At 39.2% G+C, this 25,027-nt stretch overlaps 2 protein-coding genes across 2 annotated transcripts in view; one reads left to right on the plus strand and one right to left on the minus strand.

The window, feature by feature from the left end:
* Positions 1-1,513: 1,513 nt before the first annotated feature.
* Positions 1,514-11,774, plus strand: SBDS (SBDS ribosome maturation factor). The gene is made up of 5 exons (XM_032214968.1): positions 1,514-1,729; positions 4,540-4,669; positions 5,846-6,046; positions 7,856-8,020; positions 10,254-11,774. The coding sequence occupies exons 1-5, from the start codon at positions 1,602-1,604 to the stop codon at positions 10,380-10,382; spliced, it is 753 nt and encodes a 250-aa protein (XP_032070859.1). The 5' UTR covers positions 1,514-1,601; the 3' UTR covers positions 10,383-11,774.
* Positions 11,775-11,846: 72 nt separating this feature from the next.
* Positions 11,847-25,027, minus strand: part of LOC116507040 (merlin-like) — a 34,404-nt gene continuing 21,223 nt past the window's right edge. The window contains exons 11-18 of the mRNA XM_032214967.1: positions 24,221-24,334; positions 22,753-22,875; positions 22,130-22,347; positions 20,404-20,509; positions 19,199-19,326; positions 17,790-17,949; positions 14,882-15,064; positions 11,847-13,969 (exon numbers count right to left, since the gene is read on the minus strand). Of these exons, the coding sequence (XP_032070858.1) occupies positions 13,934-13,969; positions 14,882-15,064; positions 17,790-17,949; positions 19,199-19,326; positions 20,404-20,509; positions 22,130-22,347; positions 22,753-22,875; positions 24,221-24,334 (1,068 nt within the window). The 3' untranslated portion in view covers positions 11,847-13,933. The remainder of the gene's footprint in view (positions 13,970-14,881; positions 15,065-17,789; positions 17,950-19,198; positions 19,327-20,403; positions 20,510-22,129; positions 22,348-22,752; positions 22,876-24,220; positions 24,335-25,027) is intronic.

Below are 25,027 nucleotides of genomic sequence, written 5' to 3' on the forward strand. Positions count from 1 at the left end.
CCTTCAGCTCCAGGGGATGGGATTAAGGCATGATAATATTGGCCCTTTACCCAACTGCCACATGGCATCTGAGAACACCACCAAACCTGGATTCAAAACGCAGCCTAGAGAGTTGCCCCTGCATGGGCCCATGGGAGTCTGACAATCAGTCAGAATACAAGCTCAAGATCAAAGGCCAGAGAGGGCATAAAACCAGGGACTCAGCATCTCAGTCAGCCCTGCTCATTTCTCCACCAACATTGAAGCATGTAATCACCTTTTCTGTTCAGGACTCAAGCCATGTAGTCCTGTCCACCAATAAATCATCTTTCCAAGCAGCCTCCATGTCTCCAGTGTCTTTTTCCCCACTTGGAGCGGAACCCAGAAGGACATTTCTTTCATCAATGGTTTTAAAGACATTTTGTTTGTTTGTTTGTTTGTTTTCTTCAAGCATGAATGAGATAACAAATATAAGTATAGACATGATTATGAATACACGAAATGACTACAAATACAAGGGAACATTAGGACAGGGATGGTAGGCAGGCTGGTGCGTTTATGCACGCCCCTTAAAGACTTCTTAGGAATGGGGTGAGGTCTAAGGTTAAAGTTTTTGGGGTTTGGGGATGAAACCACAGTCAGGTAGAGCATTCCAGGCATTGATCACTGTGTTGCTGAAGTATTTTCTGCAATCAAGTTTGGAGCGGTTTACCATAAGTGTATCTATTGTGAGCTCCTGTGTTGTTGTGGTTGAAGCTGAAGTAGTCATCGACAGGTAGGACATTGTAGCAGATAATTTTATGTACTACACCTAGATCAGACAAAAGACGGCGAAGACCTAAATTGTCGTAAGCCCAAAATTTCAAGTCTGGTGGCATAAGGTATTCTGTGGCGAGCAGAGGAGTGGAGGACTCTTCTCGTGAAATATCAATCAACCATCCACTGAGCTTTCTGGGTCTGGAGGGTATGAACAAACCACAACGGGCTAATACATCGAAACAATTTAAATTCGAATGAAAGTGAATATACGTTTTCCCAGGATAATGTTGCAGGATCCAATCTGGGTCGATCACCCCGACCAGAGGTTTCGTTTCCCAAGCTCTCGGATTCATGCTGGAGGCCGTCCACAGGGGACTTCTCTCTAGCGGAAGATTAAGCCTCTAGTCCCGGTGACCGACCCAGATCCTGCAGAGTTTAAACAAAACCATGTTTAGATACGATTATATGAACCTGCACAGTGACAAGTCCAAGATCATCAGTTCAAGGATTTGAAGACAATTCTTCCTAAGCAACCGTCCTAGCTATTTTTTTTATTTAAAAAACTTAAAAACAATTTGCGCTACTTGCATTTTTAATCAAACCTCCGCAATAAAAGAGTCAGATTTGTAAACTTGTTTTTTTTTTGTGCGATCCCTCCTGGTAAGCCGCGAGAGGACACTTTTTAATGGGGAATCATTAGTCCTGGGGATTGGTTTCCCACCCGAGTGAGTTAAGGACGGACTGTTGGAGAGACAGTTCTCGCGAGGTTTTGGGCACTTCTGTCGTCACAACGGAGCGGCGGAAGAGGCTCAGCTGTTGACTTGTGTCCTGTCTATCGGCGGCGGCAAATACTTGGGGGTATCATGGCGATCTTCACGCCGACTAACCAGATTCGCCTGACCAATGTGGCCGTCGTACGGATCCGACGGGCGGGGAAGCGTTTTGAGATCGCCTGTTACCGGAACAAAGTCATGGGCTGGCGGAGCGGCGCGTGAGTGGGGGCTGGGAGCCGCAGGGAAAGGAACAGAAAACTCCCGTTCGTGTCCGCTGACATTTGGCAAAGCCAGAGTTTCCGTGTTTACGCAGAGTGCGAGACTAGCCTAAATAAATAATCAGTCAATAACCCCCCAATTTTGCAACTTCTCTTAAGTTAGCAAGTTGATTTAAAATATTTACTTTGAAGCATGTGCAAATCGCAGGGCATAAACTCTGAACTTTGTTGCTGTTATAAATCAACTACTATATTTACACTTCTATATTCATCTTGTTTATATAAGTATTGTCTACTAACCGCAGTTCCTGGTAGTATGATAAAAGGATAAGCAAATAGATAGAAGGGCGTAGCATAAAATAAAATCAAGGGTAAATATTTCAATTTCTATAGCTGCCCATGTCATTGACAGTTAAAATTTGTCTAAAGCTTGAGATAAATTTATATTCTATTTCTTTTGGCACTGACCAAGGGCTGTCCCAGTTACACCAAATGGATCATCTTTCAGAACAGATTTCACTTAATGAACAATGAACCTTCCTTATTTTGAGCTCTCAGACTAGAGAGACAAGTTGTTACATATTATTACCTCAATACAGAGGTTTCATGAACCTCCCTTCAGCCCAAAATGGACAGAATTTATTATATTTATTCTTGGAGTTTTACCACTTGCCAGCAAACAATAAAGTGCTCATACACTGCCTCCTGTTTATCAGTAAGTGGTGAACATATCCTGCTCATTTAACTGTGTTATAAAAATAAAGTAAAGAATAAAACACCACTGAGCAAAAGGTGTCGGCAAATTTAAGCCTTCTGCACTTCCTTTCTGACCTTTCACCACACAGTCAGATGTACCCATGAGCGTAAGAGAACAAAGCAGCTGGCGCTGCCCCATGTCTTCCCCACATCCCCATATATGTGCTAGAAACTGGAGAAAATGACAATTTCAAAGTAGCTTCTTTCAAAGCTAGATGATACAAGGAAAGCAGAACAAAATAAATAAATGATTAACATAGGGAACAAAATATGATTAAGGTGCTTTGCCTTAACCATGTTTTGTTCTAGTTTTATACAATATGCAACTCTATATAATTTGCCTTAGTTATGTGAATGTACCCTTTTCAAAATTGTCATCCTTATGATAAAGAACTTTATGACATAACTCACTCCCAAGTGAAGAATAATGTAAACTTTTGTTTAAATTATTTAAGTTTCTATTCCCCTGTTTGCATTGCAAACCAAAAAAGATAAATCTTTGCAATGTATTTATTGCCTTATAACATCTAGCCCGTTCCCCTGCACTTCTTCCAGGGCAAGAATTTTTAAGAGGTCCTCTTTGGAAAACTTTATGAGTAGATTTGGTTTTGAAAAGACAGTGCCTGATACGGCTTTGAAGGAAATAACCAACATTTTGAATTAGGTCTGGAATAGCAATAGCACTTAGACTTATATACCCATTCACTGTGTTCCACAGCCCTCTCTATGCAGTTCACAGAGTCAGCATATTGCCCCCAACAATTTGGGTCCTCATTTTACATGAAGAATGAAAGGCTGAGTCAACTTTGAGCCGGTCAGGGTCAAAATGCTGGCAGTCGGCAGAATTAGTCTGCAATATTGCATTCTAACCACTGCACCACTACAGCTCAGTGGTTAGAATGGAAATTAGCAACCAGTACAGTGATCTTAAAATGAGTGTTATGATATACTGACAAGTCTCACAATGTGCAGTTTTGAATTCATTCCCAATGTAGCTCCATGTAGCCCAATGATTAGAACATGAGATACTGTCTTCAGGGCATCTTGGTTTAAGTAGTGTTGATACTGCAGCACTTAACCAAATTTGGGTGAAGCCACTAAAGCCAGAGGTTCTACCTGCTGCTTGAATAGGAGGTGCGAGTTACAATCATCTCTTTCAGCGGAGAGACAACCTCACTAAGTAATTATTGAGTCAATATTATTGGATGGCTAACACTTTACTGATAAATAGCAGATAGGACTTTGCGTTTGGACTAGTATTGCTTTCTTTAATATTTTTAACTGATTTAGATGTTTCCTAATCATTTGTGTATTTTTAACCAAATTACAAACTTATTCCTTGACAATATGTCATTGCCAATTGAGATAGAATTCTGCAATTATTCACTACAGTATCCCGCTTATGGAATGTAGCAGTTTAATTTGATTCCCCTGCCATAGTTGTTAGGTAAGCTCCCCGTTGGGAGAGTGAGTAAGTTCAGCGAAGTGTTGTGAGAGTTGTGTTGGAGAACACACAAATCAGCATACAGAGACACTGCAGTTTAAATAGGCTTTTACTTTCATGGAAATAGAGGTATCAGAGTCCATTCAAACATTCCTAGTCATACATGGATAAGTCAGTCAGTCATCAATGTCTTTCAGTTAAGGGATAATCCAAATAACATAGTCCAGTATCATATAATCAGTTCAGTATTCAAAGTTTGCTAACAGTTGCAAAACTTACAATAGCTTACGGCACTTAGATCAGTTCAGCCCAGCATCTAACAAAACAGAGAGAGAACTAACAGTCATTCTGGCTCCCTCTTATGGCCAATTGAGGAAAACAGCAACCAATCACATTTTACAGTATGCTTTAAAGAAACAGGTATAGCATTGTTACATGATTTATATATTGCCAACCCAACCATTAGAATTATATTCCTAACAATAGTAATAGAATCAGAGGTAGTTTTAAACAGCAGTAATCAGTATGGATTAAACAAGACTATCTAAATACTTTGGTTGTTTGCATGCATTATTTAAAATGTGCTTAACAAGTAAAATTAATTTTCTAGTGAAAAGGACCTTGATGAAGTTTTGCAGACACATTCAGTGTTTGTGAATGTCTCCAAAGGTCAAGTGGCAAAGAAGGAAGACCTCGTCAAAGCTTTTGGCACAGACGATCAGACAGAAATCTGCAAAACAGTAGGTATTGAAATTGTGCAAAAATAATGTTTTTGTCTAATTTTATTTTTTTCCAATTTTTTATAGGTGACTCAAACAATATATCACAAAAAATAGATAGTAGAAATATAATTCCTTTATGTGTTTAGGTCAGCCTGGGGTCAGTGTTTAGGGCAGGGGTCCCAAACCCCTGATCTGTGGACCAGCACCGGGCCGTGGCATGTCAGCAATCAGGCCATGCAAGCAAACGAAGGCCCATCCATGGGATGCAGGCAGCACATAAAACAATGCCCCCTCCAGTCCACAAAAAAACCTTTCTCAACGGAACCGGTTCCTGGTGCTGAAAAAGTTGGGGGGCACTAGTTTAGGGTACTTGAGATCCCTAAGCTATTTAAGGTGATTTGGGCTGGAGTAAAATAAGATCTGGCCCAAAATCAGTTTTCATGGCAGAGAATGGACTTCATCTGGCTCTTCAGTCCTAGTCCAATGTATACTACACTGACTCTTTTTAAAATATTTTAAAAATTTAACTCAAGCAAAAAAAAATTCTTTCATGGCTTCATCCCATATTGCTTGTTCTGTGAGAAGGTTAAAATGTTATGCAGTTTATGCTCTGATTCAAAGATTCAGTCTTCCATAGCCTTGTTGATATTTATTATGAATTAAACTGTTTGTCGCCCATCTGCAAAGTGGCTCTTATGGTCAATGCTCAATCAATGCTCATTTTAAATTTATTGTTAATAGCAGTGCTTACTCAATCATTGGCAAATGTTAACATGGTAAATGTTGCCTACTTGGATCGGCGAGTAATGGGAAGTTTCAGATTGTAGGGTAGACTGGGAAGACAAAATTCTGAAATAATGACAAGCCTGGAAAAGCCCCTGCAGTTTTCTTGACAAGGCTTTTCAAAAGTGGTTTGCCATTGCCTATTTCATAAGGCTGAAAGAAAATGACTGGCCCAAGACCTTCTGTATTACTGCTTCCAAAACTATAGAAAAACATCTCCATGTAGTAACCAAGGATGAAACTTAATGTGAGGAACTCTTTATTTCTACTTTGTAATTTGTAGAGATTCTTTAGGACAGCCATTCTTCTAATGTTCATAAAGAAAGCGGAATCAGATTTCTAATGACAATGCATAAAACATCTTCTGAATTTGAAAAAGGCCAAGTCCTAATAAACTTTTCTTTGTTTCAGATCTTAACCAAAGGGGAATTGCAGGTCTCTGATAAAGAACGGCATAGTCAGCTGGAGCAGATGTTTCGTGACATTGCAACCATAGTTGCAGACAAATGTGTCAATCCAGAAACCAAGAGACCCTACACAGTCATCCTTATTGAAAGAGCTATGAAGGATATACACTATTCAGTCAAACCTGGGAAAAGTACCAAGCAGCAGGTAGATGATCTCCGAAGGAAGCCACTTTGTGCCTACAAATTATAAGCATGAGGAGACACTGTAGCTTTTCCCTTCACAGATAGTCCTCAACTTATGATTGGTCACTTAATGGCAGTTCAGACAACAGTTGAAAATTAGGACATTTTTGGAATGGGTGTTTAACTGCCTCTAACATACTTCTGGCCATCATAAAATATGCCCCATACTCAATGCATGGTTATGCAATCATATTTCAAGCACTTGACAGCAGGTTAGGTGGGTACATTATTTAGGACCATGATGACTTATGGCCAGAAATCCAGCCCCAATTGCAATCATAAGTTGAGGACTATATACTACTTTGCAGTAACAGGGAATACCTGATTATCTGGCTTGAGTTGACCTATCACCAAGTAAATGAGGAAGGTGGGTTTTTTTGAAAGTTACTTCTTTTTTTCTTCTGCAGATGCCTGAAAGATGCTTAAACCTGTAGATTGGTAACATTAGGTGGGCATTGAATTTTGTAGAATTTCTTGCAATGTCTCTTTTTTAACACAGTATTGTGCCAATTGTTGTATGGATGGATATTTTCACACTCAGCATTTTTAAATCCTGAAGATACTGTTATTAATTCTGGAAAATATTTTAAAAAAATCCTTCATACAAACTAAGTCTTTACTTACGAGAAAGTAAAAACATTTAGGTATAGTGGAGAAAATGCACAGAAAACAGTGACAGTTCTGCAACATCTAAAAATCAAAACTGTGTATTGCTATCTTTCGTCGGCTACAGCTGTCAAGATAGTAAGTTAGGCCTGGAAAGGGAGTTTCATAAAGTTGAAATCGTTGCAAGAAAGAGCATTATCTATTTCCAACTTGTTTTGCCTGTCTCATAATAGGGATTAAGGCCAAGTGGACTCACATTTGGAGGCATTATCTAAAACTATTCTACAACATGACAAAGTAAAATAAAATACTGTAATATTCTGGCACCAATGATTCACCAACAATTCGATCTCCATATTTCTTTTTTAAAAATGGAAGTTCTCCCTAGTTTTTAGAAGGACATAAGAGTAGAATTCACTGTTGCCTCACAAGTCATGTTGGTGCAAAAGAAGAATGCTTCCCTACATAATTGGAGAGGATATTCATCTACTTCTACTAGGCAGAATCTAAGAAGAACAGATGTAGGCTGCAAGCTGTATAGAGGTTTATAGAGAATGTCCAGCACTTTGAATTGCACTTGGAAACAAACTGGTAACCAGTGTAGCTCCAGTAACAACAATCTAATGCAGCTGTACCACAGTTTATTTATTTATTTATTTATTAATAAGATTTATAGGCCGCCCAATCCCGAGGGACTCTGGGCGGCTTACAAAAAAGAGAAAAAAGAAATAATGAAAAAAAAATAAAGCCAGATTTAAAATCACCACACATATATTCGTTCTGATCAGGGCTGGACCTCAATAGTTAAGCAAGCAAGCAAACCACAGCATTTTGGACCAGTTGAACTTTCTTGATGATCTTAAAGGGCAGCCCCATGTTGAATGAACTATAGCAATGCTTGGGTGCTGTATTAATCTATTAAAAATTAACAAGTTAGCTGTACTTCTCGTGCTTGCAATGCAGTTCTTCGGAAAAAGCAAGAGGTCTTCTCACCAGCTCCGTTTGACTGGTTAGTCTTGGATGTAAAAATATGCCCAGCAGAACAAATGTTGTATATAGCTAAAAATATGAAATCAGAAGTGAGACTAAGTTTTTCCAAGTTTTTTTTCAAGGGGAGCGGGATAAAAATGTAAAAATCAGTGCGTTGGTTTGGATTCCTCTGCAGGCTTTGGAAGTCATCAAGCAGCTGAAAGAGACGATGCAGATTGAGCGGGCACACATGAGGCTACGCTTCATCCTCCCTCGGAAAGAAGGCAAGAGATTGAAAGAGAAGCTGAAGCCACTGATCAAAGTAATCGAAAGCGAGGATTTTGATGAACAGCTGGAAATTGTAAGCAGCCCAGTGTCCTTTCCTAAGTCTTTTTGTTTGGGGAAAAAGCTATTACTGTGCCTTTGGTTTTATACAAGAAGATTTATACCCGAAGTGTTGGAGGGTAGAAATAAGGACCGATATTTACACTGCAGTCATTTGCATGATTGCTCGTAAAGGAAACCTCATCGGTTCTTGCAGAAGATGTTTTACAGTGCATTGGGATAACCATGCAGCCATAAGGCAGTTTGGTATATGAACATTTAAGACCTTAGCAAAAGATAGGGATGCTGCAAAGATTCCATTGTGACACATCTGCATTTCCTTTTTCTTCTAATTCAAGAGAATTTGGTGCCTTTCAGTGAATTGCAGTCTTTGGGTTTTTAACGTAGTTGGGTAGAAGTGTAATATATAGACATTCCAGTCCAATTTAGTGTTCTTTCTCCTTTCCATTTAAAAAATACCCTGGAGCTGGTAAAACCTCTAAAAGGCACAAATCAAAACACTCAGAATTATAACACTTTTTTGGGGGGTGGGGGGAGAACAGCTTTATGAAATTAACCATGGAATGGTGAAAACAGTGAGAAATGATCTAATTCTCACATTGCAAAAACTTGGAGTGACATGAGACTAGGAAGAAATTCAAAACAAGGAAATTTATATAATATGCAAATAGTTCTTGTTTAGTGACTACAGATGGTACCAGCAACCACTTAGTTGTTAAGTGGAGCAGTCACTACTTGAAACCGCAAATGTGTTCATGTAAGTTGTTAACAGAGTTAGCATATTACCCCCAACAATCTGGGTCCTCATTTGACTGACCTCAGAAGGATTGAAGGCTGAGTCAATCTTTTGCTAGTGAGAATTGAACTGCTAGCTGCCAGCAGCCAGCAGAAGTAGCCTGCAGTACATGCTGCATTCTAACCACTGCGCCACCACAGCTCTTATACATGCAAGGGCTGGCCATAAAATTACTTTTTCATCAATGTTGTAACAGCAAATGGTTGCTAAACAAGGACTACTTGTATAACTTACTACTGACATCACCATACAAGTGATTTAGAGGGTTTAAGAGGAGATCTAGCATATTCGTAGAGAAGGGAGAATTATTAAATGGTTTTGCCCCATTAGAGCCAAACATCACCAAACTACAGTAGTGAGAGTAAAAGCAGAAGGTTGGTCAGGGAGGTAATGGGAATAAATAGAGGGATGGCTATCATTTTTATACCCTCGTTCTTGCAAGCATCTAGCTACAACTATTCCTTGATGTACGACCATTTGTTCAGCAACTGTTCTGAAGTTACGATAGTGCTGAACAAATAGTGGTTATGACTGGTCCTTGGGGGTTCTGACCATTCCAGAACCCCAGCAATCACTTGATTGCCTTCTGACTGCTTGGCATTGGGCTTGCCCTTTCAGGCAGCTGCAGCACCCCATGAATGCATGATTGCCATTTGTGACCTTCTCTGCCAGCTTTTCCAGAAGGTTATTAGGAAAGCTGGTAGGGAAAGTCACAAGTCATTAGGATAAACTTTCCCTCCCACATCCCCTGCCTGATTTCTGCCATACCTCCTTCTCATACCCTCCCTGCGCCTCCCTCACACCTTTGTGCACCATCCCCAATCTTTCCTCCTGCCTTTCCCCACTCGACAGCAGCCATTTACCTGCCTACCAACCTCCTTCCAAGCCACTTGGAACTTGCAACCTCCTGCCAGTTTTCCTAGTGACTTGGTTCTTTAAAGGAAGTTCCCTTTCCTAATGACCATGGGAACGACAACAATTGGGATGGCAGGGATTATCATTGCCAAGGGATGTAACCAGCTTTATGACCGTGTCACTTAGCAACAGAAATTCCAGTCCCAATTGTTGTCATAAGTCAAGGACTACCTGTAAGTTACTTTGGGAAGAAAGATGTTGGGTCCACCTTGGTCTTATTCACCAGGACAGTTCTTTGTAAGATATGGCCTTTCCAGTCTAAAAAGGTAAAAGTTCCCCTCGAACATATGTGCTAGTCATTCCCGACTCTAGGGGGCGGTGCTCATCTCCGTTTCAAAGCCGAAGAGCCAGCGCTGTCCGAAGATGTCTCCATGGTCATGTGGCTGGCATGGCTAAATGCCAAAGGCGCACTGAATACTGTTACCTTCCCACCAAGGTGGCCCCTATTTTTCTTCTTGCATTTTTACATGCTTTCGAACTGCCAGGTTGGCAGAAGCTGCGACAAGCTTTCCAACCTAACACAGTGCTAATGTTGCAGGTCTGCCTTGTGGATCCAGGCTGCTTCCGGGAGATCGATGAATTGATCAGGTGTGAAACCAAAGGCAAAGGAACCCTTGAAGTTCTCAACCTGAAAGATGTGGAAGAAGGTGATGAACGCCTGGAATAATTGGGTGCTTATGGTGTCGCTGTGCAAAGACTGTATTAAAAGGCATCCTAGAGTTGCTTCATTGAGGATTGACCTTTGAGCTTTTCCCTTTGAGGGTTTATGTAGTTATTTCCATTTGAGGTTTTATATAGGTATCCTCTGCTCCTTCCCCAAACTCTGATGGTTGGTATCAACTAAAGGTACCTTATAAACCCACTTAGCCCTTCGATTACCTGATTACCTGATAACGAAGGGACTTTACAGAGTTTACGCTTATGTTGATTGCTTTGAGTGTACCTGCAAAGTGACAATTTAATGTTAAGTGCCAAAATGCCTTTCCTTAAAAGCAAAAGGCTTCAAGGAAGGAATTGACTGCAGAATTAGCATCCTGAGTAAATAACTCAGGTTTCCCTCAAAACAAGCCGATTAATGTCTGGATTTATCAGCAGGATTTGTAAACTATGAGATAGACAACCATTGGTTGCTTTGAATGAAGTGCACAATAATGGTATTGTCCTAATTATACAGTAGCTCAATTCTGTGGATGGTGATTTACAGACCATCAGAAGAGTTTAGTGGCTGTCTTTCCAGAGTCGCTCTTGGAATTTATTAATATTGATCCAATTCTTTACTCCAGGGGAAATTGTAAAAATACTGACGACACTGAAACCAGAAGTTGTTCAGAAAGTTTATTTTGGAAAAAAGAAATACAATAACTTAATCTTGAAAACATTTGTTATAACTAGACAACCTTTAAATCCAAGTAAAAGAACTAGTTTGGCTCCAGTGTTACTTTAGCATTATTTGTTATACTAATTTAATATTTAAGAGTGAGCCAAAAGAACAGAGACCAGTTCATTATCAACCCAAAACTCTAAAGTGAGTTTGTTTCTTAAGAGTAAACTAATAGGGCTTCTGTCAAAAAGAACAAAACATGCATGGCCTGATATTTGTCATTTTCTTAATCCTTGGAATTCATAGTGCAAACTATAAGAGGATTCTTTGAGGAAAGCTGCACTTTTTACCTCCTCAGACACTTTAAAGATATATATTATAAACATTGATGTACAACATCACAATAATTTCTATTATAGAATATCAAATTTAAGTTTGAAATTCTTAGATTTTTAAAATGAGTTCTCTAATGAATACCAATTACAGTCTATAAGCTGTCATTAATATGCCAAGGAAGATACCAAAGCATAGGTTTGAGGATGGTTTCACGATGCCTTTCCTTGACTTATTTTTTTTAACAATATGCACCTTCCAGCTATCATCCTAATCTCCAGCCCACAAAGCTCAGTAGTTTCTGTGTCAGTGATTTAATTTTTCAACTACATGACTAACAAGAACTCCAAGGAGTTCTACTCACAATGTTTGTCCTAATATGAATAAACTTTACTGCTTCCTCTTTTTCCAGATTTTTTTTTGGCGATAAGCACTGTAATTTCATATAGCCTTACTTATGTGGCATGGATATGTAAAGTTATGTTTCTTGATGACTCCGCTATATGTTAGCAAATGGTGAAGGAGAAGACACTATGTAGCAGTATCATCTTTGAGTTGTATTTCTCCTATCTTACTTAAAGATGAGAAGCAAATAATTGAGTTATCTTCCAGAACCTCATAATTTTTTGCCTCCCCATCAAGTAGTATGGTCTCAAATTCAGGAAGCCTTATTTTTTTTATCCATATATTTAGTCCATTTTTCCAGCCCAAGTACACTTTCATGTATCTGCATTTCCTAGAATTTAATAGCCAGTATGGTCAAGGCTATCAGTGCTGGGAGAAACTATTTACCAATTTAGAGAACCTTCAGATCAATGAAAGCAATTTTAGTCCTTGCTGTAGGACCTAACTCAGTTCTGCAACTGGCTTTTAACTTTGTTAGCAGAATATGAGAAACTAAGCAATATGGACAAATATTTTCCCTTTTAAAAATCTCATCCAGGCGGCAACTTTTTTCCAGTGTCATCACTGTTACTATTCCCACATTATCTCCACAATTCAGGAATTGAATTCCAGTATTTATTTATTTTTAAATGACATTAAAAATAACCAATGTTGTAATTCTGAGTATTGGGGTAAATTATATAAGATTGTTGACAGCTGTTACAAGACAATCTTCCTCTCACCTAACCTTGGAACAGAAGATGAATTGAAAAAGTATAGGCCAAGTGCCATTTCAATGGGACAGCTCACAAGGCATGTACCAAATGCGTTCTGTTTAGAAGTTGGCTTTATTCTCCTGGGTCAGGTGCTACAAACTTCCATAGTAGAAATGGCAGCTGTGCTGAATGTCAAAATGGCTGGTTTTCTGTCTAACCATTTGACGCTTGTATATTGCGCATGGAAAAGTGTCAGATGGCTAGACAGAAGCATGGCTGCTGCAAGAAAAAGGACACAAGCCAGCTGTGATCAGGAACCAGTTGACATGTCAACTGGAATCAAATAATTGAACACCAGTGCTAAGAAAGTTTCAACAGCGGACTTCTGTTTTGGGCTAGCTTGTAAAGGAAACTAAACCTATTTCTAGTCTTATTCATTGGCTTATTTTCCTGCCGTTTCATTTCTCACAGAAAGAGAATAAATTTTTTGATTTATGTTGCTTTAAATTTTAACAAAAATAAAACACAGATTTTTTACTTAGATACTGACATCAAAATAAGCTTATTGTTACCTTTACTTATTTCTGTGTTTATTTTTGTTAAAAAAAACAACCACCCTCATTCATCGTAGGATGAGATACAAATTAAATAATAGTACAGTCCTAAGTTTGTGTACTCAGAAGAAACTCCTGTTGTAGTAATTAAAACTGGCTGCAGTCTGTGCCAGAATAATAAATAGGTTGCAGTTGAGAATACAGTGTGTGAATAGGATCAGGCTCTATTTTCAGCAAAAGAGCTGAACAAACCCAACCCAGATTTAGCTTAAGGACATATATAGGATACTCATGGATTCTGTTTTAATAAACTGATTTGGGCATTTAAAATTTTGTTCTTTAATCATAGAAAAACAAGAAAGAAATAATTGTAGAACACTTTACAAAAATAAAAATATTCACAATCATAAATTTACATTTACATTTTTATGAAAAGTTCTAAATGTACAGGACCTTAATCTAGTTAAATTGTGATACAATCCCATTGCTTGTAGTGAAATTTAATAGCAAGTTGTTCATAATTCTTAAATGAATGTACAACTCAGTTCTTAACTCCCAAGTAACTTAATAGAATTGCTGACTTTGGGAACGTACTAGAATATATCTGCTTGAATTTCTTAAGATTCTTCTTACAACGTACATTGGCATGATAAATCTTCAAGTAACCCAATAGAAATGTTCAATTACTGTCAAGATGATGTATTAAATAACAAGGTGTATTAGACTTGCAAACTTAGATCTCTGGTTGGCTGGTATTACCTATATGAGCACCACTTCCTAGGAATGAAAAAGGAATATTTCCATTCTTAAGCTTTAAGCAGCAGGTGTATTTTTTTCCCCAGAATATGAAAGTAGTCTAGAAATCTTTGGATGGATAACTTGAGTTGGATAATCTGGTCATTCTGTTGTTTCAGATATAGATCACATCTGTTTTGTGCTGTTGGACCTAAGATGCCAGTATAAGAAAAATATTTGGTATAAGGCAAATAGACTTAAACTTAGAGCAGAGGGGTTGAAACATTTTAAAAACACAGAATAAAAGATGATATGCATTTTTTTTAAAAAAAGGCAACTGTATAAAGAAGCAGTAAAATATAAAAATTTATATTAGAATAGGAGTAAAATTGAATCTTTCACCACTTCCCAAAGCCAAGAAATGAAGAAACCACATTTCTAAATCACATTTGTATAATGTATCAAGTGATCACATATGACAGGTATGATTGGTATTTGAAGAAGGCATTGAAACAAATCTAATTACCCCTCCATCCCTCTCTTCCTTCCCCCCACTCCATGGAATCTCCCCTCATCCAATAGCTCACAGAGAGAGAAGATAACTCCATATATCAAGTTAAAAATCTCATTGTGCGACTTAAAAATTCTGATTGCATGGCTATTATATTGACTCTATTCTCCTTTCCTTTTCTCTTTAATACTCGTTTGGAAGTACTGATTACTCTTGGATTTTTCTTTGGGAAAAGGCATTTGAAGAAAGAGTCATCAACAGATGAGGGGAATATAAAATTAGCGAGAGAAAGATGATAGACTGACTGACTGACTGACTGATAGGGAGTAGATCTGTCAGTTGAACCCAGGAGCTGAATGGTACTTCCAAATTCAATGGCATATTGAAGATAAGCAACAAGGAATAACTGCACTTTGTGTCCAGTCACAAGTATCCCAAAGCATCTGTGTAGTTTCTAGGGCAGAAGCTCAAATCAGTGGCTGACTTAAATCTTGAGCACCAACTGTTGTGTAAATACTTCCTTGAGATACAGACAAATCATCAAAGGAAAAGATTTGTAGATAGGACATTGTATGATATGGAATACACAAAATGAAATGCAAAGCTGGTTACCTTAATGTGCTTTCGGTGTCCTGTTTCCATGTTATTAATAACCAGGGGATGAGTTGGAAAAGAGTTTTCTGTTGCTGCACTGGGCATGGTATTCTCAATCACGTTTAGCAGGCATGATGGTGAAAAGGACGGTTGAAGATTATTAAACAGGTCTGCTTCAAGAGTTTTCATCCAAACAGGAGCCTTTTAAAAAGCAGTATATTAGCCATTAATTGAGGTTTTATTTATTCAGGATAACATGAAACATTCTGAAAGCCAAAAAAACAAATTTAACTCCGTTGGTCTGGAAATTGTCCCTTTATGAAGGACTGAAGTGCACTTGTGTGAAATGCACAAATTATTATTTCCAGAAGTCTTAATGATTTAAGTAGAATATATATGTAATGTCTATGATTAACATTAGGAATATTGTATTGGCTGGTATAATACATAAAATCAAGTCAGGATTCTACAAGAATCCTATTATTAGACTCAAGTGATCTTTTTTTCTTCTGAAGAGTCACCTTCAAAAAATGATCAGGTTGAAGCATCTCTAAAAGCAGCTTCATAGGGATGAACTACAGAAACAACTGTACTATTAGTCATTTTCCCAGGAAGGGTAGTTACCTAAAGATTCAGGAGCAGGAGAAGAATGTGTAGAAGATTAATTTCACAAGTTGGGATGATTGGGTGATGGAACTGTCATTCAAGACATGACAATGCAAGCTCCACTGTGTGTATTTCAGAAGAAGGAAACGGGGAGAAGGATTTGTGCAGCTTAGATAAAAGGGCAAGTATGGTAGAGACTCAGAATCCTAGACTAGGAGAACAGAGGTGGTATTCAGCAGGTTCTGACCACTTCTGGAGAACAAGTAGCGGAAATTTTGAGTACCGTATATACTTGAGTATAGGCCGACCCGAATATAAGCCGAGGCACCTAATTTTACCACAAAAAACTGGAAAGTTATTGACTCGAGTATAAGCCTAGGGTGGGAAATGCAGCAGCTACCGGTAATGATGTCCCGTGCAGCCGCGGGAGCTATGTCCCGCCTCCTATGACACACGGCACAGTGATTCCTATCATTGGATCACTGTACCAGAGGAGGTGGGACATTGCTATGTGGCTGCTTGCCATAACAAGGAGGAGGTGGGACATCGTTGCAGAGCGGCAGGAGGGGGAGGAAGGGGAATCGTAAGACAGCCCTGCATTACATTAGAACGTGAGGAGGGGGGATGGTGCGGTGCGCGCTGTGCGGCAAACTGACACAGAGGGAGGGGAAACACAGGGGCGCCAGGCCATTCACGAGCATCACCCAGTGGCATGGCCCCGCCCCTTTTTCTCCTCCATTTCGGGCAAATTTTTCACTGACTCAAGTATAAGCCGAGGCGGCTTTTTTCAGCCCCAAAAGTGGGCTGAAAAACTCGGCTTATACTTGAGTATATACGGTAGTTCGGAGAACCGGTAAATACCACCTCTGACTGGCCCCGTCCCCATCTATTCTCTGCCTCCCAAGTCCCAGCTGATCAGGAGGAAATGGAGATTTTACAGTAACTTTCTCCTGGAGTGGGGAGGGAATGGAGATTTTACAGTGTCCTTCTCCTGCCATGCCACCAAGCCACATCACGCCCACCAAGCCATGCCCACAGAACTGGTAGTAAAATTTTTTGACTCCCATCACTGTAGGGGAACCTCCATTACTCAGGAAGATGGGGTCTTGTAGTATTTAGAAATCATTTTAAAATATTTTGTAATAAAATTCCAGCAAGAGCTGTTTAAATGTTATCCCGTGTCTTCCCCACATTTCACTTAGCCACATTACCTTAGACATATCAAAACAAAGGAGGAAAAGAATTTCTAAATCAGAAAATAATTTAGTGGTGACAACAAGAAAAACATCCTGTGGGGATCTCCCAGAGCTTAAGGGATTTTGCTTAAGGTTAAGGACAAAGAATGGAGCATATGCAAAGAGGATTGTGCACAATACAGGTTCTGTCTTGTTTTGATCCTTTATTGGTGTTCCTGTTAAAAAACACAAGACTATCAAGTTCAGTGCCTGGTCTTTCTTGCTTCAAAGATCAGGTACAGGGATTGCGAAAGCCTCCTTCAGCAGAACCTGAAAAGCTGCAATTGGTTAATACAGAATAAGAGAGACAATTTCAAAACGTTTAATCTGATGGAAAACAACTTCTAATGTACTCAGTTAAAGTACTTTATGTCAAATCAGTTTGGTTACTTGGTAAAATCTTCCTTAATCTGTATATGACTAAGGCTAATTTGTTTTTAAGATTATTTGCTTCCTTCAATATGAGAAAAGAGGTACCCCAAAAATAAGACAGGGTCTTATTTTCTTTTGACCCCCCCCAAAAATAAGCGCTTGGTCTTATTTTTGGGGAGGACTTATTATTTTTGAAGTACAGGAGGTGACAAGCATGGTCAGTTCATGCCAGCTGCTGTGTTGCAATATTTTAAGGGACGGCTTATTTTCAGGGGAGGGCTTATTTTAGCACATGTGCTCAAAAGCCCGATTGGGCTTATTATCGGGGGGGGGGGGCTTCTTTTCACAGAAACTGGGTAATTGCTCAACAAAGAAAGCTTTTTCCAACACTACATACCAACAGTTATTACACTTTTTAAAATGTAGTCAGTATTGAAGTTTATTTGACTATATTTATTAATTTCATTCAGTAAAGGTGAAACCCATTCCTATTCTCATTTTTTATTGTCCACAGTCTTAATCGCTGGAATCATTATGACAATCCTAAATATTTCAGCCATAGATCCAGGGACACATTAGTAAGAAAAGTCATTGTTTTTAAACCAAGCTTGCAAGTGTCTGGGAGATACCTCTAGCTGACTCATGAAAGAGTGCTAAAATAATGTATGCGTTTGTTACAAATTTAATAAAGAAATGCTTGACTGTATGGGAACCTTATATTCCTTCTCTGATGAATGGTCCAAAGAGTCAAGGATTATGTTCCAATGAGAAAGAAGCCCGCCGTGTTTCTCTTCAACTTTGAGAGCATGGATTTCAGTCTTGAGTTCTTTTAGACGATCTTCAAACTTTCTACTCTTATCTAGGTAGTCCAACCTGTGAAGCACAGACAAAACAAAACTGTAAATAAAGTAGAGATAATCAAATGGGCTGTGAACATAATTAAACCAGTACCTGAGCCAGAACTAGTACAGTACCTGGGACTATAAGAAAACAGATTTCAGGATCTGAGAATCTTAATGAATCAACCTAACTAAGCTGTACCTTACACGTGTGGTCCCACATGTGGGACCAAATACAATTCCCAAATTGAATACTCTGATTTGGGATGAGAAGTGCTCAAAAGTCACAAACTACTGATGGATAAGCTGTGTGGCTCTTACAGGTTTAAAAAAATTGTATACTCCTAATCTAGCAAACAAAGTCTGTCTAAGTTGCAGTGTTTGCACTCCTTGTTTGGACTCAGATTTTGAGTTTTCACAGTCGTTACTAAAGTCCATGGCCTCTGATTATCAAATCACAGAAATGACACACCACCCTTGCTTTGAACAGGGGAAGATTTATGCTGCATAGCGCTCAATTTATGCAAATGTATTGTCCTATATGTGGCAAAGAAAGAGATTCTACTATTTCTGAAGTAGCCTTTGCTCAGATTTCAGATAAAAAGTTCAAAAGATCTCCTTTACCTTAGAGTTTGGCCTATTTTAAGTAAAGCTTCTGTTATGATGGTAAGAGATCATAGAGTTCATATAGATGTACAAAAACTAGTCAGGTGTCTAATATTTCTAGTATTGGGGATATGGTTTCTATGCTGAACAGAAATACCTAATGCCAATGTACTATATAGGTAAAGGTAAAAGTTCCCCTCGCACATATGTGCTTGTCATTCCCAACTCTAGGGGGCAGTGCTCATCTCCGTTTCTAAGCCGAAGATCCAGCACTGTCCAAAGACATCTCCGTGATCATGTGGCCGGCATGACTAAACACCGAAGGCGCACGGAGCACTGTTACCTTCCCACCAAAGGTGGTTCCTATTTTTCTACTTGCATTTTTACGGGCTTTCGAACTGCTAGGTTGGCAGCTGGGACAAGTAATGGGAGCTCACTTTGTTACGCAGCGCTAGGGATTCGAACTGCCAAACTGCCAACCTTTCTGATTGACAAGCGCAGCGTCTTAGCTACTGAGCCATTGCGTCCCTAATATACTATATAACATGAACCAAAATAAGGTTCTGAATAAAGGTACAAAGCATGAAGAATTCCATTCTGGCACAAAATTTCATCCATTCACATTCTGAATCTGGAATCTGCCTGGCCTTATTTCAGCCACAGGAGGACAATCCTACCTCTCTCTCTCTATCTCCAAGGAAAGCCTCTTCAGATCAATGTCTCTTAAATCCATCTTTACAAATCCTTTGTCACCATTGGTATCCCTCGTGTCCACAGGCGGAAATGAAGTAGACTTAACAGTATGCTAGAAAAGACCACAGAAACAAAAACCTGTGATATTGAATCCTACATTGTTTAGGAATAAGTTCTGAACCCCTAGGATTGTGCTATGCAGAAAATGCCACAGAAAGACACACACCACTGGGTGGCATAATTACAGCCAAGCACAGATCTGACTGGAAGTTGTGTAGATAGGCTCTAATCTAGTAGAAACAGATGCCTGTTGGCCTGAGGTAAACAAATTGTCTACCCTGAAAGCATCTACAAGCACAATGTAATGGGACCTATCATTTTACCTTTCTATGTTTGGCAACTTCAAATATTTCCCTTTTTAATAGAAGATAATATCTGTAGCTCAGGAATGAACGATGGAGTTTCTTTTTCTCTCTAAACGTGGTTGTCTGCTTGCAAATATTTCATTACCCAACTAGTTAACTACCTTGCAAGTAACATCAATACTAATGATGAAACTTAATCTTTCCCCAAAAATAAGACCCAATCAGAAAATAAGCCCTACCATAGTTTTTCACGATACAAGTAATATAATCCCCCCAAATAATCCCCAATTAAGATAATCAGCCAGACACATGCAATTAGTACTGTATTTCCACCAAAATAAGACACAACCAGAAAATAAGCCCTACCATAATTTTTTCAGGATGCACGTAATATAAGCCCCAATTAAGATAATCAGCCAGACACATGCAATTAGTACCGTATTTCGCCCAAAATAAGACCCAACCAGGAAATAAGCCCTAATGCATCTTTTGGAGCAAAAAATAAGATAAGACCCAGTCTTATTTTCGGGAAAACATGGTAGTTGCATAATAAGACATCTGCAAGCAAACAACCAAACTCAGAGAACACCAAGTACTCCACATTTTCCTTTTTAATCAGTCCTTCCAAGAAAGACGCCCCATAATTCTAGCTGAAAAGGTTGCTGAGATACTTTGAATGGAATACTACATTCCCCATGATTCTCTGCCTTCCAAAGAGAGAGAGACTATACCTATTGCAGGTTTATTCTTTACCTAAGGATATATTACATCATTGTTATTCTATCTCTAAAGCAATCATGTATTTTTTTTAAAAAAAAACTTACAGGAGGAGAATTAAACTTGCTGACGTCTTGAAGCTTTTGCTTTGCTTTCTCTTCGGCTTCTCTGGCTTCCTGTAGGTCCTGCTTTAAATGTTCAGCTTCTTTGACCCTGAGAAGCCAAATTATCGTCATAAGCAAATCAATCCATATTTCTCAAAGAAAGTCCTTAACTAAGGCCTTGAAAGCACAATTGGCTTCAATCAACTTTAATAATTTCTGCGGCTTCCTCATGACTCAAAAGCAGAACCTAAGAGAATCCATGGTATCAGGTAACCATGGTAACTGCTAAGCCTCAGTTTATCAAGGATCTCTCCATATTAATTCCTGATTTTTTTTCTATACACAGAAAGATTAGTCATAATATTAAGAAAATAATTGGGAGATTAGTAGAAAAGAGGTAATTATTCACTTGTGTTTCACATTCATGTGCAATTTAGAAACTATTTAAAATGTGTGGATTTAAATACTATTGTTTAAATTGTAATATGCAACTTAAATATGCAATTTAATGATAACTGCAGTTTAAAGCAATTATAAGTACTTCATTAAATATAATTTTAAAATTACTTTTTTTATACGCATGCATTTTTGCTGTTTATACTGTAAAAAAATCCCTCTAAAATTCAGGAACCAGAATGCCAGCAGGATACAGTCCAAAAAAGTGTCACAAATTTAAAGAAACCTGATTCTTGATGACTTCACAAACACATTCATGGAGTTTTCTGGGCAGCAAGAGAGAAATGGCTTCCCTCTGCTTTCTCCCACAGTTATATTTCCCTTTACGGTATAATTTATCCCTGAATAAATTCCAAAGATTGGTCTCTTACTTTTAAACCCAAGCCTTCATTTTCCAGCCCTGACTTTTTGTTTTGTGATCCCATCAGAAACCAGCACTTAGCATTTATACCCATTATAGTTCATGAGGAACATATTAAAATGTTTCTAACTTGTAAGGTGAAGGTAAAGGTTCCCCTCGCGTATATGTGCTAGTTGTTCCCAACTCTAGGGGGCGGTGCTCATCTCCATTTCAAAACCGAAGAGCCAGCGCTGTCCAAAGACCACCATGGTCATATGGCCAGCATGTCTAAACACTGAAGGCGCATGGAATGCTGTTATCTTTCCACCAAAGGGAATTTTTTGCATTTTTACATGCTTTTGAATTGCTAGGTTGTCAGAAACTGGGACAAATAATGGGAGCTCACTCCGTTACATGGCGGTAAGGATTCGAACCATCAAACTGTTGACTTTTCTGATCAACAAGGTCAGCATCTTAGCCACCGAGCCAATGCGTCCTTGGGACTTATTAACCGCAGTGCTAAAAGGCAGCTTGCAGAAATGCAGGTCCTTGACATATGACCATAAGGGAGCCTGACAGTCATAAAATGGATCAGTCATGTGACTGACCCAATTTAAGGATCTTTTCTGCAGTGGTTGTTAAGCGAATACCATGGTTGTTAAGCAAATCCATTGTTTGCTATAGCATAGTTATGCTAAAAACTGGGATTAATTTCTGGTTTTCAGCAAAACCATCATAAAACATGGTTAGAACCCTGCTGTTCGAACATCAGAAGAGTCAAAATTCCCTTTTTCCAGGTAGGCTGTAACTTCAAATGGTTGCTGAGCAACCAATCATGTAAGTCAAGGACTACCTGTACATGTGTTTTTCATCAAAAACACCCGAGGGAGCACATGCAGAATGACCAACTAAGTTTCTAGTACAGAGTGTCACCTTCTATCGGACTCCTTCACCAGCTTCATGGCAATCAGCTCGGCCTCCCTTATCTTGTGCTCCATCAGTCGCTTCTCCTCGCTGGTTTTCAAGGCCGCCAACTCTAATCGATGGCGCTCCTGCTCTGCTTCTGCAGCGTTCTGAGCCAACAGCTTGGCTTCCTCCTCCGCGATCTGAGCTTTCTCAGCCAGCAATTCTGCTGCTGCCTCTGAACGGCGCTGGAGGGGAATTTTAAAACAAGCATCTCATATGGTGAGTTGCCCAGAGGCTCTCTAGATAATGAGATGGTGGCATATCAATTCAAAAAATAAAATGATAAAATGACAAAATGATAAAATGATGATAAAATAATGATAATGATAAAATGATGATAAAATGATGATAAAATGATGACAAAATGATGACAAAATTATGACAAAATGATAATAAAATTATGACAATGATAAAATTATGATAAAATGATAAAATAACAAAATAATAAAACAATAAAACAAAATAGTAAAACGATAAAACAATAAAACAAAATAGTAAGGTATGACATAAAAAAATTAAGTGAGTGCAAAATGGAGACAATTGACCAGAAGCCCTTGACCACTAGGCTTCATTACCACAGCAATGCTCACCAGCGCCTCATTAGCTTGCCGAGCTTCATCTTCCACCTCAAAGAGGCGTCGTTCCAGTTCTTCTTTGGCTCGCTCGGCTTCCTCCCGCAGCTGCTTCTCCCTGGCCAGCCTCTGGTGCTCCATCTGAGGGAATGAGCAAGGTTGGACATCTGCAAGAACTGCACAGCGGAATGTAGCCAGGCTCACTTTGTTCTGGTTTTTCCAGTCCCCCTCTTACATTGCATATTTTTCAACTCTAACCTCCTAGGGGCTGGGACCTATCCTTTGCAAACCCTATCCCGTCATCTTGCAAATCAATCTGCCAAAAATTAACTGCAGGTTTAAGTTATTGATTTCATATTTATTTTCTAGTGTGGGTTGTTTGTTTGTTTTTACTGTCCAGAAATACTTCTTTGGAGTAGACAAATCTGCACAACAAACAGCACAACAGAAAAAAGAGAAGAAGGAAATACGAATTTTTTGTTCCTGATTAAAAAAAAGAAAGAAAACCCACATATTAAACTTCTCACCATTATATATAGAGAGGGATTCAAAATACATCAAAATCTACTTTTTTTAAAAAGGTCCTTGCCTCAAGAAAAATGCATAGCATTGCCCTTTCAGATTCTCTTCACCAGGGGTAAACAGTTTATTTTAATGCTTTTATTGAATATGTACGTATGTTTAGGCCACACGTGGAAGTTAGCACTATAACAGGCACAGACTCCAAAGCAGTGGTGGGTTCTGGACCCCGGTGCAGCCGGTACGCTCTGCACGGGGCCAGGCGTCCTAGACGGGCACGCGTGCTGTGCGTGCATGCGCACACCACCGTCCTGCGGCACCCAGTTGCTCGGTGGAGGTCACGCAGGTGTGCACGCTGTGCACGCCTGCACAATGGGCCGGTCGCGGTATTAAACGGCCATGGAATATGGGCGGGCGGGTGGGCCCAATGAGCCACTGTACTGGTACGGTGGCCACTTCTCCCGGATACTCCTGGTACGGCCGTACCAGGCCATACCGCTCCAAAGGATAGTTACAACTGCAGAAAAAAACAATTCCAGCCAGCCTACTTTCCATAGAAGACCTGTATATTGTGCCAGTCAAAAGGAGACCTGCGAAAATAACTACAGACCCCTCACATTTTGGACATAAATTGTTTCAACTCCTTCTCTTGGGATGCCTCTATAGAGTACTACATACCAAAACAAATAGACACAGGGGCAGTTTTTTCCCTCATGGGATCACTCTGCTGAGTACCTAATCTTCACAGTATTGTTTTATGTCTAAGTACTCTATATTCCCCCATTCTGTATGACTGTAGAATTATCCTTCTCACCTTCCCCACTATTGGTATCATTATTATGATTATTTTTGCTATTATGATTATTTTATTGGTATCATTATTATGAGTATTATTACTCTTTACTTTGCATGTACACTGAGATTCTGCATCGAAGAAAAATTCCTTGTGTATCTAATTAAGAGTCACCTTCTTTCTTGCTTTCTCCTCTCTGGCTTGAGCTTTCATCTGCTGGATCTCAATGGGATCCACTCGCCTCCTTCTCATGAACAAGTCGTGATTTCCAATGAAGAGTTGCATGATCTGCAAGAAAGGAGAAAAGAAAAATATCTTCCTGGAACTATCCAAGAGAACTCCAGTATTCTGTTTCCTTCAGTGGTCTATCAGATGTGTTTGGGAAGTCCAGAATATAAACACAATTCTTCATGTATTACACCATAATACTCAGCGATGTAGTAATATCTGTCTCTGAAGGGAGGGAAACTCAATTTAGTTCTCCAGGTAAACCTAAAATTAATCTGATTGATTTGGTTTTCAGCAACTACTGTCTACATGCCTCAGGAAAATATAAAAAACCAGGATACTATAGGAATGCTATATTATCAGCCATTCTGATAATCCTCATTATTTCCTGTTAAAAGGTCCACTGAAAACCTCCATATCAGAAGTGGGTTGCTTCTGGTTTGACCTGGATCGGGCGAACCGGTAGTAGCGGTGGCGGGAGGCTCCGCCCACCCAGACGCTTCTGTGCATGTGCAGAAGTGTGAGCACGCAAGCGCGCCTGAACCAGTCGTAAAAAAAATTGGCAACCCACCACTGCTCCATATCTGTATTTGTCTTGGACCTTACATTACCTAGAAGACTGTTTTCATTTAGGACTGGCATAATGGAGAGCTACACACATATATTTTTAAGTTGATACATTTCTAGGTTAATGAAGGAACATACAGAACTTGGATATAGCTGAGCACTACCCAGAGCATAAATGGAAGGGTA

Source organism: Thamnophis elegans, chromosome 4 (genome assembly GCF_009769535.1).
Source record: "Thamnophis elegans isolate rThaEle1 chromosome 4, rThaEle1.pri, whole genome shotgun sequence".
Taxonomy (NCBI): Eukaryota; Metazoa; Chordata; class Lepidosauria; order Squamata; family Colubridae; genus Thamnophis; species Thamnophis elegans.

Coding starts and splice junctions, on each gene's coding strand:
- SBDS (XM_032214968.1), top strand. CDS start 1,602: ATGGCGATCTTCACGCCGACTAACCAGATTCGCCTGACCAATGTGGCC. Junction 1,730..4,539: donor ATGGGCTGGCGGAGCGGCGC/GTGAGTGGGGGC, acceptor TTAATTTTCTAG/TGAAAAGGACCTTGATGAAG. Junction 6,047..7,855: donor GGAAAAGTACCAAGCAGCAG/GTAGATGATCTC, acceptor ATTCCTCTGCAG/GCTTTGGAAGTCATCAAGCA.